At 39.3% G+C, this 25,602-nt stretch overlaps 1 protein-coding gene across 3 annotated transcripts in view; it reads left to right on the forward strand.

Moving 5' to 3' along the window:
• The window catches only part of Myo61F (Myosin 61F), a 52,549-nt gene that overhangs the window by 21,584 nt on the left and 5,363 nt on the right, over window positions 1-25,602 (forward strand). For 2 of the 3 annotated variants that reach the window (XM_068372815.1, XM_068372817.1), the window contains 8 exons: window positions 1,207-1,437; window positions 2,300-2,477; window positions 4,095-4,197; window positions 4,518-4,645; window positions 4,850-5,071; window positions 13,949-13,975; window positions 19,710-19,810; window positions 19,940-20,039. In XM_068372815.1, coding sequence (XP_068228916.1) covers window positions 1,207-1,437; window positions 2,300-2,477; window positions 4,095-4,197; window positions 4,518-4,645; window positions 4,850-5,071; window positions 13,949-13,975; window positions 19,710-19,810; window positions 19,940-20,039 — 1,090 coding nt within the window. The remainder of the gene's footprint in view (window positions 1-1,206; window positions 1,438-2,299; window positions 2,478-4,094; window positions 4,198-4,517; window positions 4,646-4,849; window positions 5,072-13,948; window positions 13,976-19,709; window positions 19,811-19,939; window positions 20,040-25,602) is intronic. The other variant, XM_068372816.1, reaches the window with a different exon arrangement.

Below are 25,602 nucleotides of genomic sequence, written 5' to 3' on the forward strand. Positions count from 1 at the left end.
TAATCTTTTCCATTTAATATTAAATTTCTTCATATATTCATTGTAAAAGTGGAACTTTAAGATATATCTTACTCTAGGTGATAAGAGGATAAATGTGAGCGAGGGTACAGAGCATGCTAGAAATAGGAATGAATGGCGATCGATTGGGATGCAGCTCTGGTATGCCCTGTTGCTTCCTCTGGTTGCTTTGGTGACTGCTGAGGTAGCAGTAGTAGGGGATTCAGCATATGAAGCTTCATTTGTGGTGGATAACGGGGGAGGGTGGGCTGTGGTACCCTAGCAGTACCAGCCAAACTCGGCTGAATCCCTCGTCAGGCTGGGAGGAGCTTAAAAAAGAAAAGTTCCCCCTTTTATTTCTTTTTTTATTATGATGGTTACCCACAAAATTAGGGGAAGTGCCTTGGTAGATAGATTTTACTAATTCTTTCCCACCGTTATCAGTACATTAAGGGGTTGGTTGGATGATGCGCCCTCTCCAATGCCTTCAATCAGTGGCATCCTCTTCCACCAAACCTCTTCTCTCCGTATCATCCTCTACTTTATCTCCCCATCAAATTCTTTGCCTCCCTCTCGATCTTCCCCTTAGAGGTTCCTCCCAAGCCCTCCTCATCACATGTCCACACCATCTCAGTCACTACTCTTGCCATTCTTATTTCATAATTTTCCAATCTTTCAAGCAGGGATATTCTCATTATCCACTTCAGCATTCTTATCTCTGTTCTCTCAAGCTTTGCTTCCTCTCTTTGTCTTAAAGCCCACATTTCTGATCCATACATCAACACTGGTCTTATTACTGTATTATAGATCTTGACTTTTAGCTCTATTGGCATTTTCTTATCACATACCACTCCACTATCTCCCTCCTCTTCCCCAAGCCGCTTTTATCCTATTCTCAATTTGAGCCTCACATCCCTCCTACATTATTCTACAAATTACTTCCTAAATAATTCAAATCACTGCTGGGAGGATTATTAGTTTGGAAGCCAAATTTTCTTTGTATGGTAATCAGTGAAATTAGTTGTGAATATAATTTCCTTTGATAACATCCATGTGATTTGATATTGCATGTTCTAATTATCATATGATAAGAAATAATTTAATTTCATAATAACCTTTCAACTATGTGCTATTACAAAAAATTCTTGTTTGAATCTATCGTTTCAGTCAGCATTTAAAATTATTTCTAAATGTACCAACATTTTTCAGAACAAAGCTGTTCATCAGACTCCCCAAGACACTCTTCTTCACTGAAGACAGATACCAAGCTCGTAAACAAGAACTCGCAACAATGATCCAGGCAAAATGGAAGGCCTTTATGTATCGTCGTAGATACCTAAAGATGAGGGAAGCTGTAACTAACATAGCCAAGCACTGGAGACGTGTGAGGGCTCAAAGAATCTGTGCTCGACGAAAGTGGGCTGTCGGCATTGTACGAGCGTAAGTTATAATTTCTTAGATTTTTATAGGTGCTGCACAACAGCAGATTGTTCCTACACGAAAATAAACCTTTGTCCTTTTGTAGGTGTACAGTAGTCCTTTCAGTGAAGCTGTTAAAACTTAACAAGATGGTAGATCATCATGCACGAGGTATATTTAAGAAGAAAGATTGCCAGTGGTTTCCAAATAACTGTAGTTGTATGCCTGTTGTTTGTGCAAGCCAGCCAATATCCACATTGATTTTGTTATATTAGACAGCAGTCCTGCTTGTTGTTTATTCTTGCCAAAGTGGCCTTGTAACGAGGACGACAACATAATCTTGAGGATGGTGGCATTCCTTAGGCATTAAATTGCTAATCAATCATTTGAATTGTTTCATTATGGACATCTCTTATGTATAAATGATAACGTAAATGTTGTGGAGCATTTCCAGGTTTTTATTAAATATACATATGTTCATCTCTATGAAGCCTTATGAATGAAGTGAAATTACACTACTGTACAGTAAAAACCTTTTGCATGGGGGGGACAAATATTTTTACTACACCCTAATGAATATTTGGTTTGCCCTGAGAATGAATTTTCAACAATACTTCCTTAAAGTAGTTCCTAGTTAACCAAGCAGAAATGGTTCAAATTTATTCTAGCCATTATTTTGATTATTTGTTAATGAAACTGAAGTGTTCCAAGTTCAGTCAAGTAATCATTTTACATCGCTTCCTAAGAACATCCAAGTTTAGTGTTAAAGATAATTCTTTTGTTACTTAGAATACCTATATCATGGTCATAATAAATGTATCAATATAACCAATAACAGGTAATATGTACAGTACTCTTATACTTATAATTTTGCTTATTACAGGTTCCTGAAAGGTTTCATCACCCGCAATGAGCCAGTCAACCCAATCAATGCAAGATTCCAGCAGCTAGTAAAGTGTGAATTTTTACTAAGACTTGCCAAAGTCTTGCCCCAGAATCTTCTAGAAACAAAGTGGCCTGTTGCTCCATCATCATGTAAAGCCGCTTCTGAAGTGATTTATGTAAGATATGATATTTTTCTTGCTATGATAATCACGATTTATGTGAAAATATTTTAGATGGTATTTTACTATTGAGATTTACATTTACCATTGACGCCAATACTGAGTGATGTCGCTATTAAAGACGAAGTAATAAACTCTGAGAATGATGATAGCAATTTACAATTTAAAAAGATAATCCCGAAAGTATCCTATTCACTCCTTATTCAATTTTGATAATTTATTTTTTAATTTTGACTTCTACTATAGTGAAATTGACTTTCCAGGCTAGCAGTACAGTATTATTTTAATTACTATGCTTATACTCATGTGAAAATTGCTGGCAAAGTTTATTATTAGACAGCACTGTATATAACTTACTATATTATATTAGTGTATTACCGTATTGCTACGTTATTTCTGTATTATCTCGTATCGTACTGCAATGTGCTTTTACATCATTAGGTAGGTTACTGAACAGAATTCATTATCAGATGTTTTCGTTACCTATAATTTAAAACTAAATGGTGAAATCTGAAACCCCACGATTGTTGCATTCTGTCCAACTAAAGTGCAGTATTTGTTTAAATTTGCATTTATCATTTCAAAGACCAAATACAAATAAGTCTCTTATCAATTGCATGAAAATTATCTTACTGAAAGAGCTTTTAAAGATTCTTTGGAGTACTGCCTATTCTGAGAAATTAAAAAAAAATTATTCTGTCATTTCTATCATTCGGCGGTTTGCTTGCATCAATTTAATAAACAAAAACTTACAATTTCTTTCTTATATCTCAGTACAATATTGATTATTGAAGCTATTGTTAAATGAGCCATCCACCATGCAGAATTAATTGTGTGTCTTTTCTAAATCTGTAACTTTTCTGTCTGTACAGTACTTAGATGGTTTCCAATTTGGGTAACTTCGACTTCTAGCATTCTTCTTCAATTATGGTCTGAGATTGGCTTGTAATAAAAGTATTAATGTATTAACAATATTTTAACATAATACTACTGCTTTGCAATGCATTGAGAATTATGTTTGTTAGGATAATACTGTACAAAATCCTTCAGGTTGATGTTATATCCTCTGAGCACCATATCTTAAAACATATATTTTGATTTTTTTTATATATAAAAACAAACTTTAAGATTTCTCATGGAGAAAATTCTTCTCTTTTAATGAGTTCATACTTTAGTTCCTATTCATGTGACTACTTATCTGTTACGTCAAGTCTGTCCTTATATGAGCACTCAGTTTTGGTCTTTTGATTAATGATATAATTTTTCACCAACTGTCAAGCACTCTTTTTAGCTCCATCAATTTTTTTACTGCTCTTTCTCTGAAGTGCCTAAAATGTCAACTTCACACTCGTGTATCTTTTTAGTAACAAAGGTCGTTGGATTCTGACAAATAGTCAAGCAAAATAGTTCACGTTATCAGTTACTTTAGATAAGGAGTCTTTGACAACAAATTATTGCTTTTATAGATCCTGTAAAGCCGTGAAGGTACACCACTTACAGTAGTCAGATTTATTGCATTCAAGGATTTGTCCTTTAATAAGGGTCTGTTCCCTAATTTTTTTACCATGTTCCAGCCAATGTCTTGCATAATTTTATGGTATAATTTTATTGCAGGGTCTTCACAGAACATACCTAGCACGCAAGTATGTCAGAGCACTAACTCCAGAGAAACGGTCAATGTTTGAAGAGAAGGTCCTAGCAGAACAGTTATTCAAAGGTGAGCTTACATGAAAATATATATACAGAATAATTTTAAATTTAATTATGCCTAAAAAATGGTTCCGTTTATTATGATTCAATCAAAATTGGTAAAAAAACACCAGAAAATTCTAAGTAATTTATGCTTATATATTTATATATCAAATTCTCATATAACTATTTGCAGTACATTTTCTACTTATGATTTACTTCTGTGACAAAACATTATGAAAATTTTTATAAATCTGTAATAAAATTAAGTACTGGTTCTACACAAACTGTCATTTGCATTGCAAGCTGCTCATATGATTGTAATACATGGTTAATAATTTTATAAAGGGAAGAAAACAAGCTATCCAGATACACTACCCCATTGGTTTGTGACATCAAGACTAAACACTGCAGAAGAGTCACTTAGAAAAACTGCATTTGAGGAGAGCATCAAAACAGCAGGAGAGAAGACAAAGGTAAATTTTCAGTATAAAATTACCTTCATTATAAGTGGTAATCATTTTATATTGAAAAATTAATTCACCATGCTGTATGTTAATATAATCTGGTATAGCTAAATAATAAATGGTTTGACCACATTGGAGCCAATACATTATTTTTCTCTTTATTTAAAATATTGACAAAATTTGAAGTGCAATATAGTTTTTATCTATTTCTAGTATTCAACGCCGTGCACAAAATATGATAGACATGGATACAAACCGCGTGAACGCTTGTTAATTTTGACTTCAGGAGCTTTATATTTGTTAGAAGCCAAAGAAAACAAGTTGAAACAGAAGCACAGGTTCTCCTTAAAAGAAATCCAGGGATTACACGTATCTCCCAACAATGACAACCTCCTCCTCATTCAGATCCCGGTTGAAAATGCAAAGAAGGACAAGGTAAGGAAAAAGATATTTACATTTTATCACCAACTTAAATCTCTAGTAACCAGTATTTAGAAGCTTCACAAAAATGTTGAAATAATTAGCTCCCCCTCTTCTTTACATATTTTATTTACACAACACGATTTTTTTGTATAATCCATATCTTTTATTAGAGTAAAGCACTTTTTACATACCAAATCTGCTATATATAATGACAGAGTATATATAAATATTTCATGTGGATGAAAATATATGAGGGCTGCTTCCTGTAAACAAAACCATAGAAGATTTTTGTCCAACCCATTTTGCCACTTCCCTCTGAACTGCCCAACCACTTTTAACTTTGCTCAAATATTACATTTTGGAATGAATCTTCAGAAAAGACCTGAATGTGTATCCAAATAACTCTGTGGTCTTCTTATGATGTTTGATTTAGTTGTCCGAATGATAATCGAGATACAAAAGCAAAAGTCACAATTATTTACAAACTTGTATAAAAAATTTCATCACCTAAAGAGGGAGACTAAACTGATCCTTTTCAATGTCATAAGGTCTAAAAACTTATTCAAGAATTGAATTAGGGTTCCAAGCAAAGTTAGTTTTAAATATTTAACTTAGCCGGTGAATACATAATAGCTGCAACTCTGTTGCTCGACAGACAAAAAACAGTAAAAACTCGCCAGCGATCGCTATACAGGTTGCGGGTGTGCCCACCAGCGCCAACTGTCGGCCAGATACCACTCTCTCGATGTAAACAAAGACTCAATTTCTTCTCTGTCGACGTGTCGACAAGACGTACTTTACTCGCTGTTGAACCTGGAGTTTTTTCACATCATATTTGGTGAAGTACTTTAATTTGGTTTGAGCTTTCGCAGTACAGGTGTTTTTCTTCTAATAAATCCTTGAACTCTTTTTTGGATCGGATTAATTGTTGATGACTTAGATCGTTTTTTGGAATTTTCCCTTGACTAATTCAAAATGGCTGACCTTTCACAAGTTCCCAAGTTCAGAAAATGTAATGCTAGGGACTGTCATAGGCGTCTTCCAAAGGCTTCTCTCGACCCTCACACTGTTTGTTCCAATTGTCGGGGTAAAACCTGTCAATTGGAAGATCGGTGTGAGGAATGCGTGGGCCTTTCGGAATTCGATTTTATCGAATTTGAGAAATATACACGCAGACTAGAGAGAGATAGGGTAAGGAGAAGTTCTTCTAGGTCGGTAGATTTTTCCTCTCCACATGCCCCTGAACCTAATCCTTCCCCTGTAGTGGTTGTTCCTAACCCCCCTCCTAGCACTCAGGAACCGTCGATGGCAGACATGATGCGTGCTATTCATGCCTTGGGGGAGAGAGTTGAGGCCCTAGCAAGTGACCGGAATCAACTCATGGCGGACGTAAAGGAACTAAAGTGCCAAAGTGCCGCGGCGGAAAGTGTTAAAGTGCCTAGTGTTTCTCAAAGTGTTGTGAACAGTGTTGCGCTTGAGGGTTCGTCTGTTCGTGCCTGTCGTCCTCCTAGTCCGGGACCTCTTGCAAGCTCCCAAGCCCAGGGGAGAAGCAATGTCGTACGACTCATGGGTTCGAGAGGCCTTGATCAGCGAACAGACGTTCTCTCTATGGTATCAGGCGTATCTCCCCAAGATCGCCCCTACCAACGTAAGACGAGAGAGCCCATTTTTACCTCGTCGTCCGAAGGTGTTTCTCGTAAGAAACCTTGGACCAAGGTCTCACGACCTTTAAAACGTAAGTAGGTCCCTTCAGGACAAGTCCAACGTCCCGGTTGTAGCCACTGGGACAGTTCGGACCCGTCGCCGTCATCGGATGACTGCTCGCCGCCTAAGAGAGGCAAAGTTGTGCCGCCTCAGTCGCTCACCCCGTCTGTTGCCGCACCTGCTTCCGTAGACCCTAAATGGGTGTTGCTGCAGGACTTGCAGTCCAAGCTTGCGTCCTTGATGGAGGACTTCAATGCGGAGAAGGTTGCCGCTGAACCTTCTGGCCAACAACCATCCAAGCGGTCTGTTGTGCGTCCTGTTGACGTTGAGGTAGCTTTCTCGCGTCAACCAGTTGGGGTAGTACCTCCACCGATGCGACCCAGTGTGGGTTTCCAGCCGCACGTTGACGTTAGGCAACGCACGGAGGTGGTTGTTGACGTTCAGGACGTTCATCAACCATCAGAGGTGACTTGTTTTGACGCGGTGCGTCAACCTCCGCAACCCGGTATGGTGTTGACTGCACAACCCAGATGGTCTAAACAGTCTCGGGTGGACGCTGTGCGTCCTCGCGCACCTATGGTTGTTGACAGTTCCCAGACTGTTCAGCAGTTCCATGACGCTGCGTCCGGCTCCGTCACGCATGCACCAGTGCGACCGGACTCGGCGAGTCAAACGTTGCCCACTCCTTTGCCGTTTTCTCATCAGTTATCGGATGAGGAACTGTCAGATGAGGACGTTGCTGAACCACAAGAGGATCAACCTTCAGAACTTGATAAGCCTAAGGCAGCTCAACCATCCTTGGACTTTAGAAAAGTCATGGCTGTGTTTAAGGAGTTGTTCCCTGACCACTTTGTTTCTGTGGCTCCTCGTTCGCCGCCGTCAGAGTTTGTATTAGGCGTTCCTGCTTCCGTGCCTGCCTTTACTAAACTCGTTCTCTCTCGCTCATCCAAGAGGGCTTTGCGGCTGTTGGGCGATTGGTTAGAGACCAAGAAGAGTTTAGGGAAGACAGCATTTGCCTTCCCCCCATCTAAACTCTCGTCTAGATCGAGCGTCTGGTATGCCACGGGAGAAGTTCTCGGCTTGGGAGTTCCTGCCTCTGCCCAGGGCGACTTCTCAAGTCTTGTAGACTCTCCCCGCCGCCTTGCCATGAGACGCTCGAAGATTTGTTGGTCACCATCGGACCTGGACCACCTTCTTAAAGGTATATTTAGGGCTTTCGAAGTCTTTAACTTCCTAGACTGGTGTTTAGGAGCCCTGAGTAGGAAAATCTCTTCTGCGGACAAGGATGTTTCCTTACTCATTATGTCCTGCATGGACAAGGCCGTCCGTGATGGGTCCAACGAACTTGCCGCTTCATTCACGTCCGGAGTCCTGAAGAAACGAGAGTCTCTATGTTCTTTCCTGTCTGCTGGAGTGACGCCATGCCAAAGATCTGAGCTACTCTATGCGCCCTTGTCCAAGTGCCTATTTCCTGAAGTCTTGATTAAGGAAATTGCCTTGTCTTTAGTACAGAAGGACACCCACGATCTAGTTGCGTCCTCGGCTCGCAAAGCTCCCCCTTTGCCTACATTGTCTGCTAGACCGAGGATAGACACTCCAGCGTCTCGATTTATCCCGCCCTTTCGTGGCAGAGTCTCCAGCAGGGGAGGTGCTCGTGCCGAAGGGAAGCGAGGGAAGAGGAAAGGATCCAAGTCCTCTAAGGGCAGAGTCTGACTGCCCGCAACTTCAGACAGCAGTAGGAGCCAGACTCAAGAACTTCTGGCAAGCCTGGGAGAAGAGAGGCGCAGATCAACAATCTGTGAGGTTGCTCAGAGAGGGGTACAAAATCCCTTTTGTACGCAAACCCCCCTAGCGACGTCCCCCATCGATCTCTCTCCCAGGTACAGAGAGGAAGAAAAGAGACAAGCCCTGAAACTGGAAGTGTCTCTTTTGCTAGAGAAGGGAGCGGTGGTCAAAGTCTCGGACCTTCAATCACCGGGGTTTTACAACCGTCTCTTCCTAGTATCAAAGAAGACAGGAGGTTGGAGACCGGTGCTAGACGTCAGTGCTCTGAATGTCTTTGTCACAAAGACGAAGTTTTCCATGGAGACCACAAAGTCAGTCTTAGCAGTGGTCAGAAAGGAAGACTGGATGGTCTCTCTAGACCTAAGGGACGCCTACTTCCACATCCCCATTCACTCAGACTCCCAACCCTTTCTGAGATTCGTCTTCGAAGATGTGGTTTACCAGTTTCGGGCCCTGTGCTTTGGCCTAAGCACAGCTCCTCTCGTGTTTACGAGGCTGATGAGGAATGTGGCGAAATTCCTCCACTTATCGGACATCCGAGCCTCCCTTTATTTGGACGACTGGCTTCTCAGAGCCTCTTCCAGTCGTCGCTGTCTGAAGGATCTCAATTGGACTCTAGATCTGACCAAGGAATTGGGACTCCTAGTCAATTTGGAAAAGTCGCAGCTGGTCCCATCCCAAACTATTCTGTATTTAGGGATGGAGATTCACAGTCAAGCTTTTCGGGCTTTTCCGTCGGCCCCCAGAATAGATCAAGCCCTGCTCTCCATCCAGAAGATGCTGAAGAAAGAACGCTGCTCAGTCAGGCTGTGGATGAGTCTGGTAGGGACGCTGTCATCCCTGGAGCAATTTGTATCACTAGGAAGACTACACCTCCGTCCTCTTCAATTCCATCTGGCTTTTCACTGGAAAAAGGACAAGACGCTAGAGGCAGTCTCGATCCCGATTTCCGAAAAGATAAAGTCTTGTCTGACTTGGTGGAAGGACAATATCAGTCTAAGAGAGGGTCTTCCCCTGGCAGTTCAGATACCCAACCACGTTCTCTTCTCGGACGCATCGGACTTGGGCTGGGGCGCGACGCTGGACGGTCGGGAATGCTCAGGTCTGTGGAACTCGAGTCAGAGGAGCATGCATATCAACTGCAAGGAGCTTTTGGCGGTTCATCTGGCCTTGAGAAGCTTCGAGTATCTCCTTCGAGGCAAAGTGGTGGAAGTAAACTCGGACAACACCACGGCCTTGGCGTACATCTCCAAACAGGGAGGTACCCACTCACTGACGTTGTACGAGATCGCAAGGGACCTGCTCATCTGGTCAAAAGATCGAGGCATCTCCCTAGTAACAAGGTTCATCCAGGGCGACTTGAACGTCCTAGCAGATTGTCTCAGTCGGAAAGGTCAGGTAATTCCAACCGAATGGACCCTCCACAAGGATGTGTGCAAGAGACTTTGGGCGACTTGGGGTCAACCCACCATAGATCTCTTTGCAACCTCGCTGACCAAGAGGCTTCCAATCTACAGTATTGCTCTCCAGTCCCGGACCCAGCAGCAATACATATAGATGCCTTCCTCCTAGATTGGTCACATCTGGATCTTTACGCATTCCCACCATTCAAGATTGTCAACAAGGTACTGCAGAAGTTCGCCTCTCACGAAGGGACAAGGTTGACGTTAGTTGCTCCCCTCTGGCCCGCGAGAGAATGGTTCACCGAGGTACTTCGATGGTTAGTAGACGTTCCCAGAAGTCTTCCTCTAAGAGTAGACCTTCTACGTCAGCCACACGTAAAGAAGGTACACCAAAGCCTCCACGCTCTTCGTCTGACTGCCTTCAGACTATCGAAAGACTCTCGAGAGCTAGAGGCTTTTCGAAGGAGGCAGCCAGTGCGATTGCTAGAGCAAGGAGAGCGTCTACCATTAGAGTCTACCAATCGAAGTGGGAAGTCTTCCGAGACTGGTGCAAGTCAGTTTCTGTATCCTCGACCAGTACCTCTGTAGCCCAAATAGCTGATTTTCTCTTATACCTGAGAAAAGGACGATCCCTTTCAGCTCCCACTATCAAGGGCTACAGAAGCATGTTGGCATCGGTCTTCCGGCATAGAGGCTTAGATCTTTCCAACAATAAAGATCTGCAAGACCCCTAAGTCTTTCGAGACCACTAAGGAGCGTCGTTTGGCTACTCCTGGGTGGAATTTAGACGTGGTCCTAAGATTCCTCATGTCAGACAGGTTTGAGCCTTTACAGTCAGCCTCCCTGAAAGATCTCACTCTTAAGACACTTTTCCTGGTATGCTTAGCCTCGGCTAAAAGAGTCAGTGAGATTCATGCCTTCAGCAAGAACATCGGATTTTCGTCAGAAAAAGCTACTTGTTCTCTGCAACTTGGTTTTCTAGCCAAAAATGAGCTACCTTCTCGTCCTTGGCCTAAATCTTTCGATATTCCCAGCTTATCGGAGATCGTAGGCAATGAACTAGAAAGAGTCTTATGCCCTGTTAGAGCTCTTAAGTTCTACTTAGCTCGTACTAAACCTTTACGAGGCCAATCTGAAGCTTTATGGTGTTCGGTTAAGAAACCATCCTTGCCTATTTCAAAGAATGCTTTGTCATACTTTATCAGATTGTTAATACGAGAAGCTCATTCACACCTGAGTGAGGAAGACCGAGCTTTGCTTAAGGTTAAGACGCACGAGGTTAGAGCTGTAGCAACTTCCGTGGCCTTTAAGCAAAATAGATCTCTGCAAAGTATAATAGACGCAACCTATTGGAGAAGCAAGTCAGTGTTCGCGTCATTTTACTTGAAAGATGTCCAGTCTCTTTACGAGAACTGCTACACACTGGGACCATTCGTAGCAGCGAGTGCAGTAGTGGGTGAGGGCTCAACCACTACAATTCCCTAATTCCATATCCTTTTAATCTGTCTCTTGAAATGTTTTAATGTTGTTTTTATGGGTTGTCCGGAAGGCTAAGAAGCCTTTCGCATCCTGGTTGATTTTGCGGGTGGTCAAAGTCATTTCTTGAGAGCGCCCAGATTAGGGGTTTGATGAGGTCCTGTTGTATGGGTTGCAGCCCTTGATACTTCAGCTCCTGGGGGTCTGTCAGCATCCTAAGAGGATCGCGGGGCTCCGTAAGGAAGACGTACTTACAAGGCAGAGTAATCGTCTAAGTCGACTTCCTTACCAGGTACCTATTTATTTTGGTTTTGTTATATTGATAACTGTCAAAATGAAATAAAAAAACTCTTAGCTTATACGATGTAAACATATTTAACTTGTCTCTACCCACCTCCCTGGGTGTGAATCAGCTATTATATATTCACCGGCTAAGTTAAATATTTAAAAATGATATTTTAATTATAAAATAAATTTTTGAATATACTTACCCGGTGAATATATAAATTAAACGACCCTCCCTTCCTCCCCAATAGAGACGCAGTGGGATGAGAAGAAATTGAGTCTTTGTTTACATCGAGAGAGTGGTATCTGGCCGACAGTTGGCGCTGGTGGGCACACCCGCAACCTGTATAGCGATCGCTGGCGAGTTTTTACTGTTTTTTGTCTGTCGAGCAACAGAGTTGCAGCTATTATATATTCACCGGGTAAGTATATTAAAAAATTTATTTTATAATTAAAATATCATTTTATAAGAATTAATACCTTTCTTTTTATACATTAGCTATAATAGCAATTAAAGTTGAATGTTATCCTTTGCCGAACGTTTTAGATAATTTTCATATAGTAATAATTGATTAAATCTTTTTGGGGTACCCCTCTCTTCCCCCTTAATAATATTGTGCCTTTTCTTTAGCCATAAGTTTTTATTTTTCCTTTGCTTCTTTATATTGATTGATTTACTTGAATTAAATATGTACCCACATCAATGTATGGGGAAGCAAATTTAAAGAATATTTGAATTATTTTTATGAAAATCCCCCGATGTTCATAATGCTTTTCTCTTGAAGCTGGTTTACTACTGACATTTGCTCGAAAACAAATATTTCCTGCTTACTGTTCTTTCAATAGGCTAAAGCCTCGAGTACAATATCGAGATGATTTGGTGCATTTCTTGGCAATAACCTCCTCGCTCTTTATGTATGGTAGTTAGCAATTTTATCCCCCACCAGATTTTCTTTTTGGGGGGGTGGTGGACGTTTAGCATTACGGAATGTCTACGTCTGGATTTGTTAGTAATAATGAAAATAGTTGTTATAAGCAGTTCATGCTGGCTGATCATGATCTTCATTCTCTCTGTCTCATATCCAGGGGCAATGTCGTACAATTTAGATAATCGTTGTGAAGAATGTGATTCTCTTTCTGTTCTTCTCATAAAGAGATGTTTAACGTAAAAATTAATATAACGTTATCTAAGGATCTTACATTTCCCATCTCTTTCCTTCACTGATTCACCTCCAACAGTGTGTGGAGTCAGCATTATGAACATCTAATTGACAAAATTTCTATAGTCACCTGATGTTCATATACATCCCCCTCTCTTCCCCAGAGCCTAGTATTGTCAAAATGATAGGGATTTAGTTTTGACTTCTAAAATGAGAGGACAAATGGTCTGCAGTGTACCCAAACCAAGGTTATAGCGATTAATCATCTTATCTCAATACTGTACCAGAAGACTAAATACACTGAAAGGAAAGGAAATGTACTAGAGGCTTAAGTACACTGAAACGAAAGAAAATGTACTAGAGGCTTAAGTGCACTGAAAGTAAACATACTGGGAAATTTTTAGTTTTACCATAAACATCTGTATTAAACCAGACTCTGAGAGAGAAGCATTACAAATATCAGGTGAGTATGGAAATAATAGGATATATTAAAATACTCTTTTTTTTTTTTTATTATTATTATTATTATTTATGCAGTGAACTAGATCAATACATATTTATGCTACATACATGTATATCCTATTTTAGTAATAAATAGTTAATACTGTACACAGTCTTAGGAAGCCACTCCTAGGTACACTGTGTGGCATAGGTTTCAGATCCATGTGAAGTGACAGTACTTAATAAGAAGTTTAGTTGAAAGATACCAATTGACATTTTTGTACTCTTCCTGTTGAATTGAAACATAAAAGTAGTGTAATGCATGGTACTTAAGACATGGGTTATGGCTATTCATTACAGAAAATTGAATGTTTTCATAGTTTGAGAGACAAGGGCAGTCATTCAATACAACATTTGGTTCAGAATTATATAAAAAACTGAGCATTTTGCATGAAATTTATTATTCAATATACTGAGGCTGCATGATCATGAAATAAAGGTAATTCTATTTTTTATCTCAATGAAATTATGCAGTTGCACAATTCATGCAGCCTCTTTTTCTAAATGTTTGTTAGAATTTTTCCTTTGAAAATGACCATACTAAATGGATCTATTGATTTTGTTGCATGTCATAGAGTGAGGGTAATGACACTAACCCTAAGGTAAGAAAAGAAAGTTTGCCGTGATTTTATTCTTTTTGTTTGTCTAGTTTAGGAGAAGGCAGAACCAGACTTTTAGGTATGAAAAACAGGAAGGAAATCCTATCAAAACTACCTTCAGTTACAGTTCCTTTTTCTTTTCAAATTTATTTTATGCCGAAAAAATATTTTCTTTTTTTAATACCTTTAGGTTACTGTGTATTTTGATAAGGTTTTTGTCTTGGAGCATGCTTTTCATACATGTCAATCTGCCGCTTTTCCTGTCATTCGCTACTTCTGCAAGTATAGAGTCCTCATTAAAGCAGTCTTGACTAGCTACTTATGTGCATGTACGGCAAGTTCCTTGATCCTTTGCTTTACTTTGATATATATAATGTTAATACTAACTTGATTACTTTAGTCAATTTCAGTCAATATTCATATGCCTATAAGCTTCAAGTGCTAGGTCTTGGCAAGAAAAACTGAAAACAATTTTCTACTCTTTACATTGCCCACCCATTAGTTAGCCAGTTTCTATCAGATTGAAATAACCCACCCATTAGTAAACAAATCATTACTAGATGTCAGTACTGTGACACTACTAGCAGAGGTTTACACTCTTCTCATTGGTGCGAGGCATGCAATTTTATTCTGAGGATGAGTTTTTAGCTTTTGTTAAGCTTAAGGAGATGAGGAGATATTGCATCACACATAACTGTTTTCTTATGTTTACCAGATACTCTTTGTCTGTCTCTAGTTACCCTGGGCCTCAAGTAAAATTGAGGGAGATAATGTTTTGGAGAAAAGGTATTGGATATAAATAGCACTTTGTATGCTGGGACCTTTACCCTTTATAGAGAATATGCTATTTTATTAAACTACCCCTCTCTAGTGATAATATGTGGTACCACTTCCTACATCTACTGAAGCCACAGCTGCATCTTCATCTAACATTGGAGGAGAGACCCTGATGGCAGCAGCAAGGTCTGGTTTGTGCCCACCTTCTTACCTCGCATGACCCATTTCTTGAATCTATTTAGGGTTTTGCATTTAAATACATACAATTGTTCTTAGTTTGACTCCAAATTTGTGCAAGGAGAATAGAAGACATGTTAGTACCTCTATGTAGAATCAATTTGTTTCAAGTAAATCCTTCTTGAGACACTTCTCTACTAAGAAATAATACTGTCTGACTTCCTCAGACTGCTGTCTCCCCATCCATACTCCAAAACATTAAATATTCACTATTACCTTACTATCACAATTCTCAACATTTGTTGGCTTTTCCATGATTAGACGGTTTTAAATTTGGTGTTCAAAATCTAGGTTTCTTACAACCCCTCCTGCTTGCTCTCCAGTTACCCTGCATGATAGCAGTCTCACTGCCTGAATTTTGTTATTACCATTTAGGAGATGACTTCTGTTTGTCTGTCCAATAACATGACAGCTTTTTTATATATTTGGAAGCTAGGGGAAACAAAATCAAAAGTCCCTAATCCTCCTTACTCATGGACTTTTGCTTTGCTGGACAGTGTCAAGGAATGTACACTGAATTTAAAGTTTGTCTCAAGGAAATTGAATATCCTCGCAGATCAACTAAGTACTTAACTCCTGCCCATGGAATTCTAAGCTTTTGGGGTCAACCTAACTACGACATGTTTACCACCTCTTTTATGTGAAGATTGGATGTCTTTTGATCTGATTAGGGCAGTCGATATCACAATCCAGAACTAGTCCGATCCATAGGTCCTCCCCCATTTTCTTTATAATCTCTCTATTATTTACGGTATCGAGTTTTTGGAAATCGATGTACACATTGCCATACGTTGGGAATGTACTTTTGCATCCCTATATATATATGTTGATATCAGAAGCCAAGTGAGACAAGTGTAAAAAGACATTAGTGTTGTCATTGTACTGATATATGATGATGAGTTATTTACTAATGGGGTGACTACTTAAGTCCGGCTGAAACTTTCATTTTCATTATTACTTGTTGAAAGCTGGTACTTGAAGAATGTTGGGCAGTGAAATGGTAAATTGTATGAAAATTTTGCTTTTTAATGCTAGATCTAACCAATATAGATTTGATAGGGTATTGTAATGAGTACAGCATTACTAAGCAATATCAACGTTCAGAGGAAAAAGCAATTTTAACATCTATAATTGTTCCAATTGGTAATAATAATTTGTTGATAAAGGTTGAGATATTTCATATTTTATGCAGAATGTACAGTGTAAGGAAAAGAAATTCTGCTAGTTATTGAAGAATGTTTAGCATAGGATTAAATATGATTAGTCATAATTTTGTATTGCTGTGAAAGAGACCTACCTACTGCAAACAAAAATAATTGACATAAATCACTAATTTGCTTTTTGGATTTAGAATACTCCACAAATATCGTCACTATTTTGAATATAATTGACTTTGTATTGTATAAAAAAACCACCAAGACAACAAAGAAATTTATGGAAAAATGTATGTAGAAAAAACCACAAAGACGACAAAAAGTTTTTTGAGAATCTGCATAGACTTCCTTTCCTCTTTTTGTCCTTTTATCTTCTATTTATACCATATTACCATTTAAATTTTTCCCTAAATATAATTTACTGATTTTAACATTTTCTCAATTTCAAATAATGCAAAGTTTATTCTGTAAAGAAAATAATTCAATAAATAATTCAATTTATCTACATGTAATGGTACGGGTTGGTAAATTGTTTTAGAAATGTGCACCAAAGTTGTGTTCATTTTCTGATAAGGTAAATTTATTGCACTTAAGTTAGGGAGTGGTAAGAAAGATTCATCATAACTTATAACCTAGGTTAGGGAGTGGTAAGAAAGATTCATCATAACATATAACCTCTCAAGAAAAACTGAATTTTTTTACAAGGTGAAAGAATTATAACTATGATGGTCGTAGTATTACAACAAAATAGAAAAAAAAAAATGAATACCTGTAGATCATGTGACATGAAGTACTATGGTCAATAGAGCTTTCATGTTTCTAATTATTCTTTTACAGTGTTTAATGATGCTATTTCTTAAAAAATAATTTATATTTAAATTCATATTTAAATATAGGAACTACAATCTGTAAGCTCAGAAAGAATTTGTAAAAGTGTGTGCTTTTGTGAAGAATTTTTGTGTAAATATTTTATATGCATGTTCTTTCTAACAACAAAATGTCTTTAAAACAACAGATAGAATACATCAAACATAAATAGTTTAAAAATAACTATAAATTAGGAACTATTAATAATTGATGAATGGCAGAGCACATGATTACAGTACTAATAACAGTTTTTATCTCTGTTTTAAATATAGTTTATATTTTTTTGCTTTTGATTCTGATACATAATGCACATGTGATGTTAAGCACAGCTGAATGAGTTTATTGCAAGCATGTGCTACAACAGAATGCATTTTTTATTTTGTTTTATTTAAAGGATTAAGGGAAAACTATAATTAATAACATCATCCTTCTGTATTTTAGTAGCTAAAAACAGGTTTCAATTTAAAAATAAAACTAAAAACAGGTTTCAATTTAAGAAGTAAACATATTAATTATCACACTAAATTTTATTTTTTCTCTTGAGAATTACCTGTAAAAATATTTAATAAATAATGAGTGAAATTAATTTTATAGAGTAATTTTGTTTGTCAAAATATATAGATTGATTTGAATTTTACTACTTGTCCTGCATAAAATTTGTATGTTGAAAATTAAATGACATGAATATATTAGAAATATGCAGATTAACTAATTATAAGTATATCATTGGGTTAACATATTTTACATGATTCAATTTGTCACATCTCTTCCTATGTAAAAACTTATAGCAAATTTCCTTGAAATTGAGGCATTCAGTTTGACATTATATTAAGTGTATGCAGCTTACATTGAATGAAATAGTATTTATCTTTGTACTGCTGATGAGCAAGAATATAACTTCTCATCAACTGCAGTATCCCTCAATTTAACAAATCTTTACTTGTCAGATTTCATCATTGTGGTCTTTGCTTAGCTACTTTTAAATTAAGACCCATTTTGAAGTTAACTTACTTGAATGATGAATGTATGGTGCTGTTTATATTAGGCTGGAAGTTTATATTAGGCTGGAAATCCTATAAAATTACTGTTAGCTCTTTGATGTGGAACTCGGCATCAAAGACCTTAGATGTCAGGATGCCCTTATCAATCAATTGATGTGGAAGCGTAGGGTATAATGTTTATGATTTTACCATAATTTGGAGATTTTGTTACCTAAGAGAAGTCATGACCCAAAGTATGTAATAAGTAAAGTGGTTACTGTGTTCAGTTTTTATTAATACAAAGCCAAATTAGCTCTTATCTAGTTCCAAACACTAAAAGGAGATTAGCACATAGTATTGGAGAAAATCCAGAGAAGACTTGTTGTTTAGAGTAGGATTGATGATGATTCTCAAAATATTCACAAGTTTTATGGAGTTGGTAGTGGGGGCCTCCATGAGCCCTTTACGACTTTAACTGTTGGTAAAAGCTAAGAAAACCAGTGATTTCAGCCTAATCTGCTCAGTTTAAAATTCCAGGCTAACTCGTAATTCATGTCCTATTAAGTATTTCCATGATCTGGTTAGCTGTATACTGAACAACTAATGGATCCAGAAGGAGAAGTTCAGGTTGATAGTTGGAAGTAACTGCTCACGAGATATACTGTATAATTTCAGTTAAACGAGGGAAACTAATTTTAAATAGGTCTAAGTTTTGGCTGAAGCTAAATAGATGCATCATATTTTGGATGGCAGTGGTGTTCAGGCTAGAGTAGGCATGGTCACTATCACATCACATGTTTTCCCTAGTGGCATTAACATAGATGCTAATACCTTGACTGCCAAAACTAGTCCCTTGCTCAAGTCAGGTGTAAAGTTTACCGTTAAAAGTAAAAAAGGGGAAAACATGAAATTTCCAATTTGGAGTATTCACCAGGTGAGGCTACTGTAATACAGGAAAAGAACTCAACTAATGAGCTACCTCCTTTTCCATCAATTAAGGAAACATTTCTAAAATGTATACAAATGAGTTATTTAAAGTGACTTTTAATGCTGCCACTTCTAAAACTACTTCCACAGATAGGAAAACAAGATGCGCAATTGCGATCGTTTGTACAAAGGCACTCATATATTCATCCAAGTGATTAATTACTCCAGTTATATATACAGTACAGTATTCATCTATTTAGAAATTTGAATAGAAGTCATGTGAATGGATATTTCCCTCTTGTTGCCGTGTTGCCGAGTTATCCAAAGGCAATCCTTTAAAAATTAGGGGTAGACATTTGACACCTTTTTAATTTGTGTAATTATTTCTATTCCAAACAATCTAAGCCTCCTAGTTTAATAAGTAACATACTGTACTATATTTCCTGATAATTTCCTCTCTTACTACTACTGTACTAACATTTGTCAGCAGTTCTTAAAGGATCAATATATCTGGCCATAATACTTGAATTAAAACTACTCTATTCTTTCCTCTTATAATGTGATTTATAATAATGCTGTTAATGTTTTCATAGTATTTTTTTGCTGCTTCCATAAATATTTGGAGCAACTAACACTGTAATTCAAATACTTTCGTGAATTGCAGTTAGAATCTTTAATAGTTACCAAATTCATTTATGAATCGTGTAGAATATGTTGACCCAGTAAACTTATAATTTTGTGTAAGGATTATATATGTACAGTATATATACTCATAACATTTTTATCTAATCACAGGGTGACTTGATTCTCAGTGTTCCCAATGTCACAGAAGCAGTGACAAAGATTATTACTGTTAGCGACAATAGCGAAGTCCTCAAAATAGCAGAAACCGACTGGTAAGCCATATAAGTCCATCAGTGATGATTAACAGTATACTTACTTTAGTTGGATAAATGTAAATTTGTTATTGATAATTATAAATTCAATCATTTGAATATAGATTTAATCATTTTTCCTCTTTCCAGCATTGGCCATACAATGAAGAATGGGAAACAAGGCACTATTATGTTGGACACAGGCTCAATCACTATGATCAACAAGAACAAAGAAGGCAAACTGCTTGTAGTAAGTACACCAATAAATTTCAATGTCTTTTTTTTTTTTTTTTTTGTCTTCTAGATACTATATAACAGATTATGTATTGTACAAGAATTAACTTTCCTTTGTACATACAAAATTTTCTTCACATCAACCAATGAAAATTATGAAAATATGAGGCTCAAAACATATTCTGAAATGAATCTTTACTTAAACAGTGTTGAAGTAGTGGTCAGAAAAATAAGTAGAGTATATAAACAAGAAGGAAAATATTCAAAGTACAGTAACTTCTGTTACTGAGTTTTTGAATCCTTGATGGCTTTCCAGTAATTTATACTAATTCTTTAAAATCTTCTACAACTAATTTACCTTTACAAATTTTGCCTCCTTTATTGATTGTATGTATGATTGCTTAAAAAATTCAATCTAATGATTATTTTGACAATTCTTTGGCAATCGTTAAAAATTTACAAACTTTGAAATTCAGAAGACTGCATATGGCACAATCCTTTGAGTTGGGTTAATTCACCTGGTCATTTTCAACATGTTGTAACATTAACATTTTCAATTTAAAAATTATTTAAAATGCATAACTGGAGATAATTCATATTTTTCTTAACTACTCAAAACCGAGTCCTCTACAAATGGTTGGAAGTTACCAACTGGGAGCAGGTAAATCCTAACCCCCTACTCGCTCACCAAGTACAGTAGTCACTTTGATTAGAGCTGGGACTTTTTAGGGGGTTGGTGATGGCTTGAAAGTATGAGTAAAACACTCAGGTTTGTATACTGTAATTAGGAAAAATATGAATTATATCTAAATTTGTCATTTGTTCCGGTACAAAAACAAATCTTCGTCCTTTACATAGGAGACTCGTCCTTAAGTGGGAGGAAATTCCTGTTCAAACTGGCTGGCAACTTAACCACCTCTTGTACCAGTGATGTGACTATAACAGCGGGTCCACAGCCTTTGCAATAAAGGATACAGAACAAAGTCTCTTGTAAGGATTAGGCATACGTATAGTAATGGGTTTGCCTGGTTCCAACCAAATAGCATATGTATCCTAAGGAGTTTGCCTGGTTACTACACTCTCTCCCTCGTAAGGAGTGTAGGGAAAGAATAGAATATGTGTAGGCTGAGTGGAGCTTATCTGCAGTCAAATTGATTCCAGCAGACAAGGTTTCTGATATTGTGCCCAGTGTTCCTGTGAGAGGAGTTGAGGTAGCTATATCAATTGTGCATGTTCTACAGGCCCTACAGAAAAGGTGAACAGAGAAATACGAGTTTATTCCTGCAGATAATGGACAGTAAATATTGTTTTGCATTTCTATGTGCCTGCCTGTAGTACCAGCACGACAGGGAGATTCTTCCGTAATGCCAGGGTTATACTAACCCCTCTGACATTGTGTACTTTTAATTAAACCGCTACCTGGGGTGAAGGCAAGGGGTAGCAAATGGGTATGGTCAATTACCTCCCTTAGCCAAAAGGGAATTGTTGAAGGTGTGGTCAGGAGGGTATTGCTTCAACACCCTTGCAGGACAAAAAAAAAAAGCAGCTGATCAGAATCGTTGATTACCTCTCTAAATCTCGCAACCTGGAATTAGGAACCGATTGATTCTGGGTTTTGGCAATGAACTCGGGACAAAGGAGAAAGAGACTTTCCTCCATTCTCCGGTATTAGAAACATTAAAAGAGAGATTTTGCAGCTTGTTAAGCCGCTTAGCAGAGGCTAGGGTGAGCAAGAAGACTGTTTTGAGAGTGAGGTTCCTATTTGAAGCAAGACAACAGTTCATGTGGTGCCCTTTGCAGGGAAACGTGGACCTTTCCAACATTCCAGGGTGATGGTCTCGCCTCTAACATATGACTAGCCCGTTCAGAACTTTATGAGCATGGAGAGCGATTCCACTGTGCTGTGGAAGATCTGGGTGTGTGGTTGGCACAACAGGTCAGGAAGAAGAGGCAATATCCTCTAGTCTCTATAAGCAGAAGTACAAGGTCTAGATACCATTCTACTTGGGGCCATTTCAGCACTACTAGAGTCATGTTGAGGTTGAGAGTGGCTTGGACCCAATTTAGGACTCTCCTTATTAGGCAGAGCGGCAGAAATTCACATAATGTCGTGGACATCCCAGGGTACTGGAAAGAGTTCTACCGAAGATGAAACTTCAATTACTATCAGCCTACAGACCTGGATAACCTTTCACCACTGATATTGAACAAAGTTTTTCCTTTTGGAGATGAAGTAAAAAGTTGGCTACTAATGGGATAGAGGCTTTAAGGAGAAACACCCTTTCCACATAACCAACGACAGATGTGGTCCACTTGATTTGATACATGGAGGTTGAAGACTTTGGAGGTATCCAGACATCTCTTGTCTAACTATGAGCGAAAAGCCCTTCTCAGAGAGGAGATGCTGGATAACCTCCAAGCGTGAAGCCGAAGTGATTCTGCTGTGCTGTGGTACCATTGAGCAGTAAACTGGGAGTTTGTGGTTTAGTAAGGTTGCAAATAGGTAGATCATTCTGAGCCCACCATACGCATCCTCCTGCTCAGTGTCTCTGGCACGATGTTTCTGCCTGGATTGAAGGGCCCTGTTAGCATAATCGAGTTGAACCCACCCACTCATGGATCTCTACTGCTAGCTGGCTAAGCTGCAGTTTGTTTACATATGCCACTACAGTGGTGGTGTGGCTCATCAACACTAAGTGTTTGCCAAAAGAGGGCAAAAGTGTTAGAGTGCAAGAACTGCTCGAAGCTCCAATATGTTGGTATGGCACAGACGCTTTTGCTCAGAACATTGTCCTAATGCCATATGTTAATGGAGGTATGCTCCCCAACCTTCCTTTTATACATCCGTGAATAACAGGTGCACTGGTGTAGGTACCAGAAGAGGAGAGCCCCTTAGAAGGTTCGTTTCACCCAGCCACCTTTACTGATTGTGTTTGGATTCTTCCCTCATTGCTTATTGGAACCAAGATGTTTGGACCAATGTGAAGACGTCGTCCATTTGGAATGAAACTTTCCTGGGAGACTAGATGTCCCAGTAACTTCGGCCACTAGTGGGGTGGTAGATGGGGCTCACAGAGGGAAGGGGAGCGCTCTCTCACAGGCATGCTACCCTGTCCTGAGACGGAAAGACTTTCCCCGAGGACTATGTCGATGTCCATTCCAAGGAAGACAAGTCGCTGATTTGGCACTAAAATGGACTTCTGATTCATCACAGTCCCTAGATTGTGACAAAATGAAAAAAGTCTGTCCCAGTGAAGGATATGGGCCTCCTCAGAGTCCACTAAGATCAGTGAATCATCCAGATATCACAAGTGACAAATGTAATTGGCATGTGCCTATGCTGAAACTAAGGTACTGACTGGTGAAGATTTGTGGTGCTATTAAGAGACCAAAACAAAGAACCCTAAACTGGTACAAACTGTTGGCCATAACAAAGAGGAGGCACTTCCTGGATGGAGGATGGATTGGGATCTGGAAGTACAAGTCCTTGAGAACAATTGTCATCATGAAGTCCAAGAGCTTGATTGCCGCCTGCCTTACTGTGACTGCAGTCTCCCTCTCGAATGATGTTTGCTACACAAACATGTTAGGGCTGACAGGTCTATGACTGGTCTCCAGACGCCTTCTCGACAAGAAAAAGTCAACTGAACCCTCGGGAGTCAACGTCGACCTAGCACAGCCTGAACCTCTGTCCAAAGTATTATGTCCTTCACCGATCCCTGGTGATTGGACAATTACATCACTGATGGTCGAGTTAGGGGAACGGGTGAACTGATGAATGGGAGGAGGTATCCAGGTAGAAAAGTGTTTCTGTCGATTGTGCTGCTCCGTGATGCCACTACCACCTCCTCCATCTTGGTTGCAGGCACTCTCTCACAGGTGGCATTATGGGAGGAATGCCCCTCCTAGCGGGGTTGTTGTCTCGCCTTTTCCCCATGCGTCAACCTCGCCCTTGACCCTGTCTGCTTGTAAAGGGCTTTTTTTTTCTCCACTTCAGAATGGAAGGGGCAGGGCGAGAGGTGTTTCTTTAGGCAGAGCTGTGTCTGCCTAGGTGGAGTCAAAGATCTTGCAGGACCAGAAGTGGAGGTGGACTGTGGCTGCTGGAAAGACACTGCCCGGTGCAGAAGCGGTTCATGGCTAGACCTCCTCCAATATTCAGTTACTTTTTCGATCTCCTCTTGAGACTCAAAATCTTCCATCAGTTAATCTGTTTTTGAAACTTGAAGGCTATGACATCGCGCCCCTTCCTGACCCCTTTTGCCCACTGTTTGGCCGCTTAATGTGTCAAGAATACGATACTTTTGGCACCCGTTAGGCTTTATTCTTGAGAGCCTTTCTTTTGTCTCCAGTCTGACAAGTCCTTCATTTCTGCCAAAAACTGACAGTGCTTGACCAGTGGTCAAATGAGGAGGCAGCCTGGAGAGTTACCTTCATTGTGCTCTCCATTTTCGTTGCCTCCACTGATGAAAAGGTAATACACTGTGTGGCCAGATGAGGCGCAGTGACACCTGGGATCGGTACAGCCACCGCAGGATTAATAGGGAAGTAGAAGCCTCCTGCGTTTGGTAATACTTCCTGATGCCAAAAAAAAAGGAGGGATCATCCCGGAGAATTTTCATCTCCCTAACCTAAGGGAATTCTTTCTTACAAAACCTGCGCAACTACCCGGTCTACTATTTCCGAAGCCATGGTTGACCAGGGGATCTGTAAGACGAGGTCTGGTGTCCTGAGGTCCACAACATAATTTCAATGGGCTTTTCCAAGGCCATTAACCCTAAGAATGCAGGTTAAGATCTTGCTGAAAGGTAGACTGATTCCCTTTCATCTGTATCCAAGGCCTTAGGTCTGGCTGTCTGAGGAACGGCACTGTCAGATTCATCTGAAGTCATGTAAGAGATCATCCCTCTCCGATATCGTACCCAGCCAGTCTCTGGAGGGGTTGAAAGTAAGAGACTTTACTTGCTCTCCTGAGAGAAGAATGTATCAAGAGGGGCTGGCTGCCACACTGTGTCTAGGAAACCCCGTTACTCGCGATTCCTGGTTATCCCGGAGAGTTCAAGATTTCGCTGCAGTACTGGACCTATTCTTCGGAATACTTTCAAGGTCTTTCTTTTCCCCGAGGCATGTCCCCTCAGAGAAAGGAGAGAGGTGGCTAGGTATTAGTCTCTCCTTTTCTTCCTCGATGCGATCTGACACTATTTGGAGTCTGTCCTGATTCAGAGTGGACTGTCGGTCTACTTCATTCCTTCTACAACTTCAAGGAGAGAGAGAGATTGAGAGGTGGCATCAAACTTGATAGTCGACATCCGATAATTGTCCACCTGTGTTATATACCTCCCTAGGTGATAAAGAACTCCAATAAGTTCGAGGGCGATGGTTGCCTCGGGGAGGTCTCGCTTGCTGCCTTCATTCGTGCCTTAGACAATTGTTAAGCCTCATTGACACAATGTCTAACTCCTGGAACTGTGGGAGTGTGCGCGCCTTAGTTCTTTGTCTTGAAGGATTAAGGAGAATTTTCTTGACGATTCTGTGCGATCTGTTAGGGGCAATTCTAGGATCTTATGTTCTGTCTACAGGTA

This window comes from Palaemon carinicauda, chromosome 4 (assembly GCF_036898095.1).
Source record: "Palaemon carinicauda isolate YSFRI2023 chromosome 4, ASM3689809v2, whole genome shotgun sequence".
Classification (NCBI taxonomy): domain Eukaryota; kingdom Metazoa; phylum Arthropoda; class Malacostraca; order Decapoda; family Palaemonidae; genus Palaemon; species Palaemon carinicauda.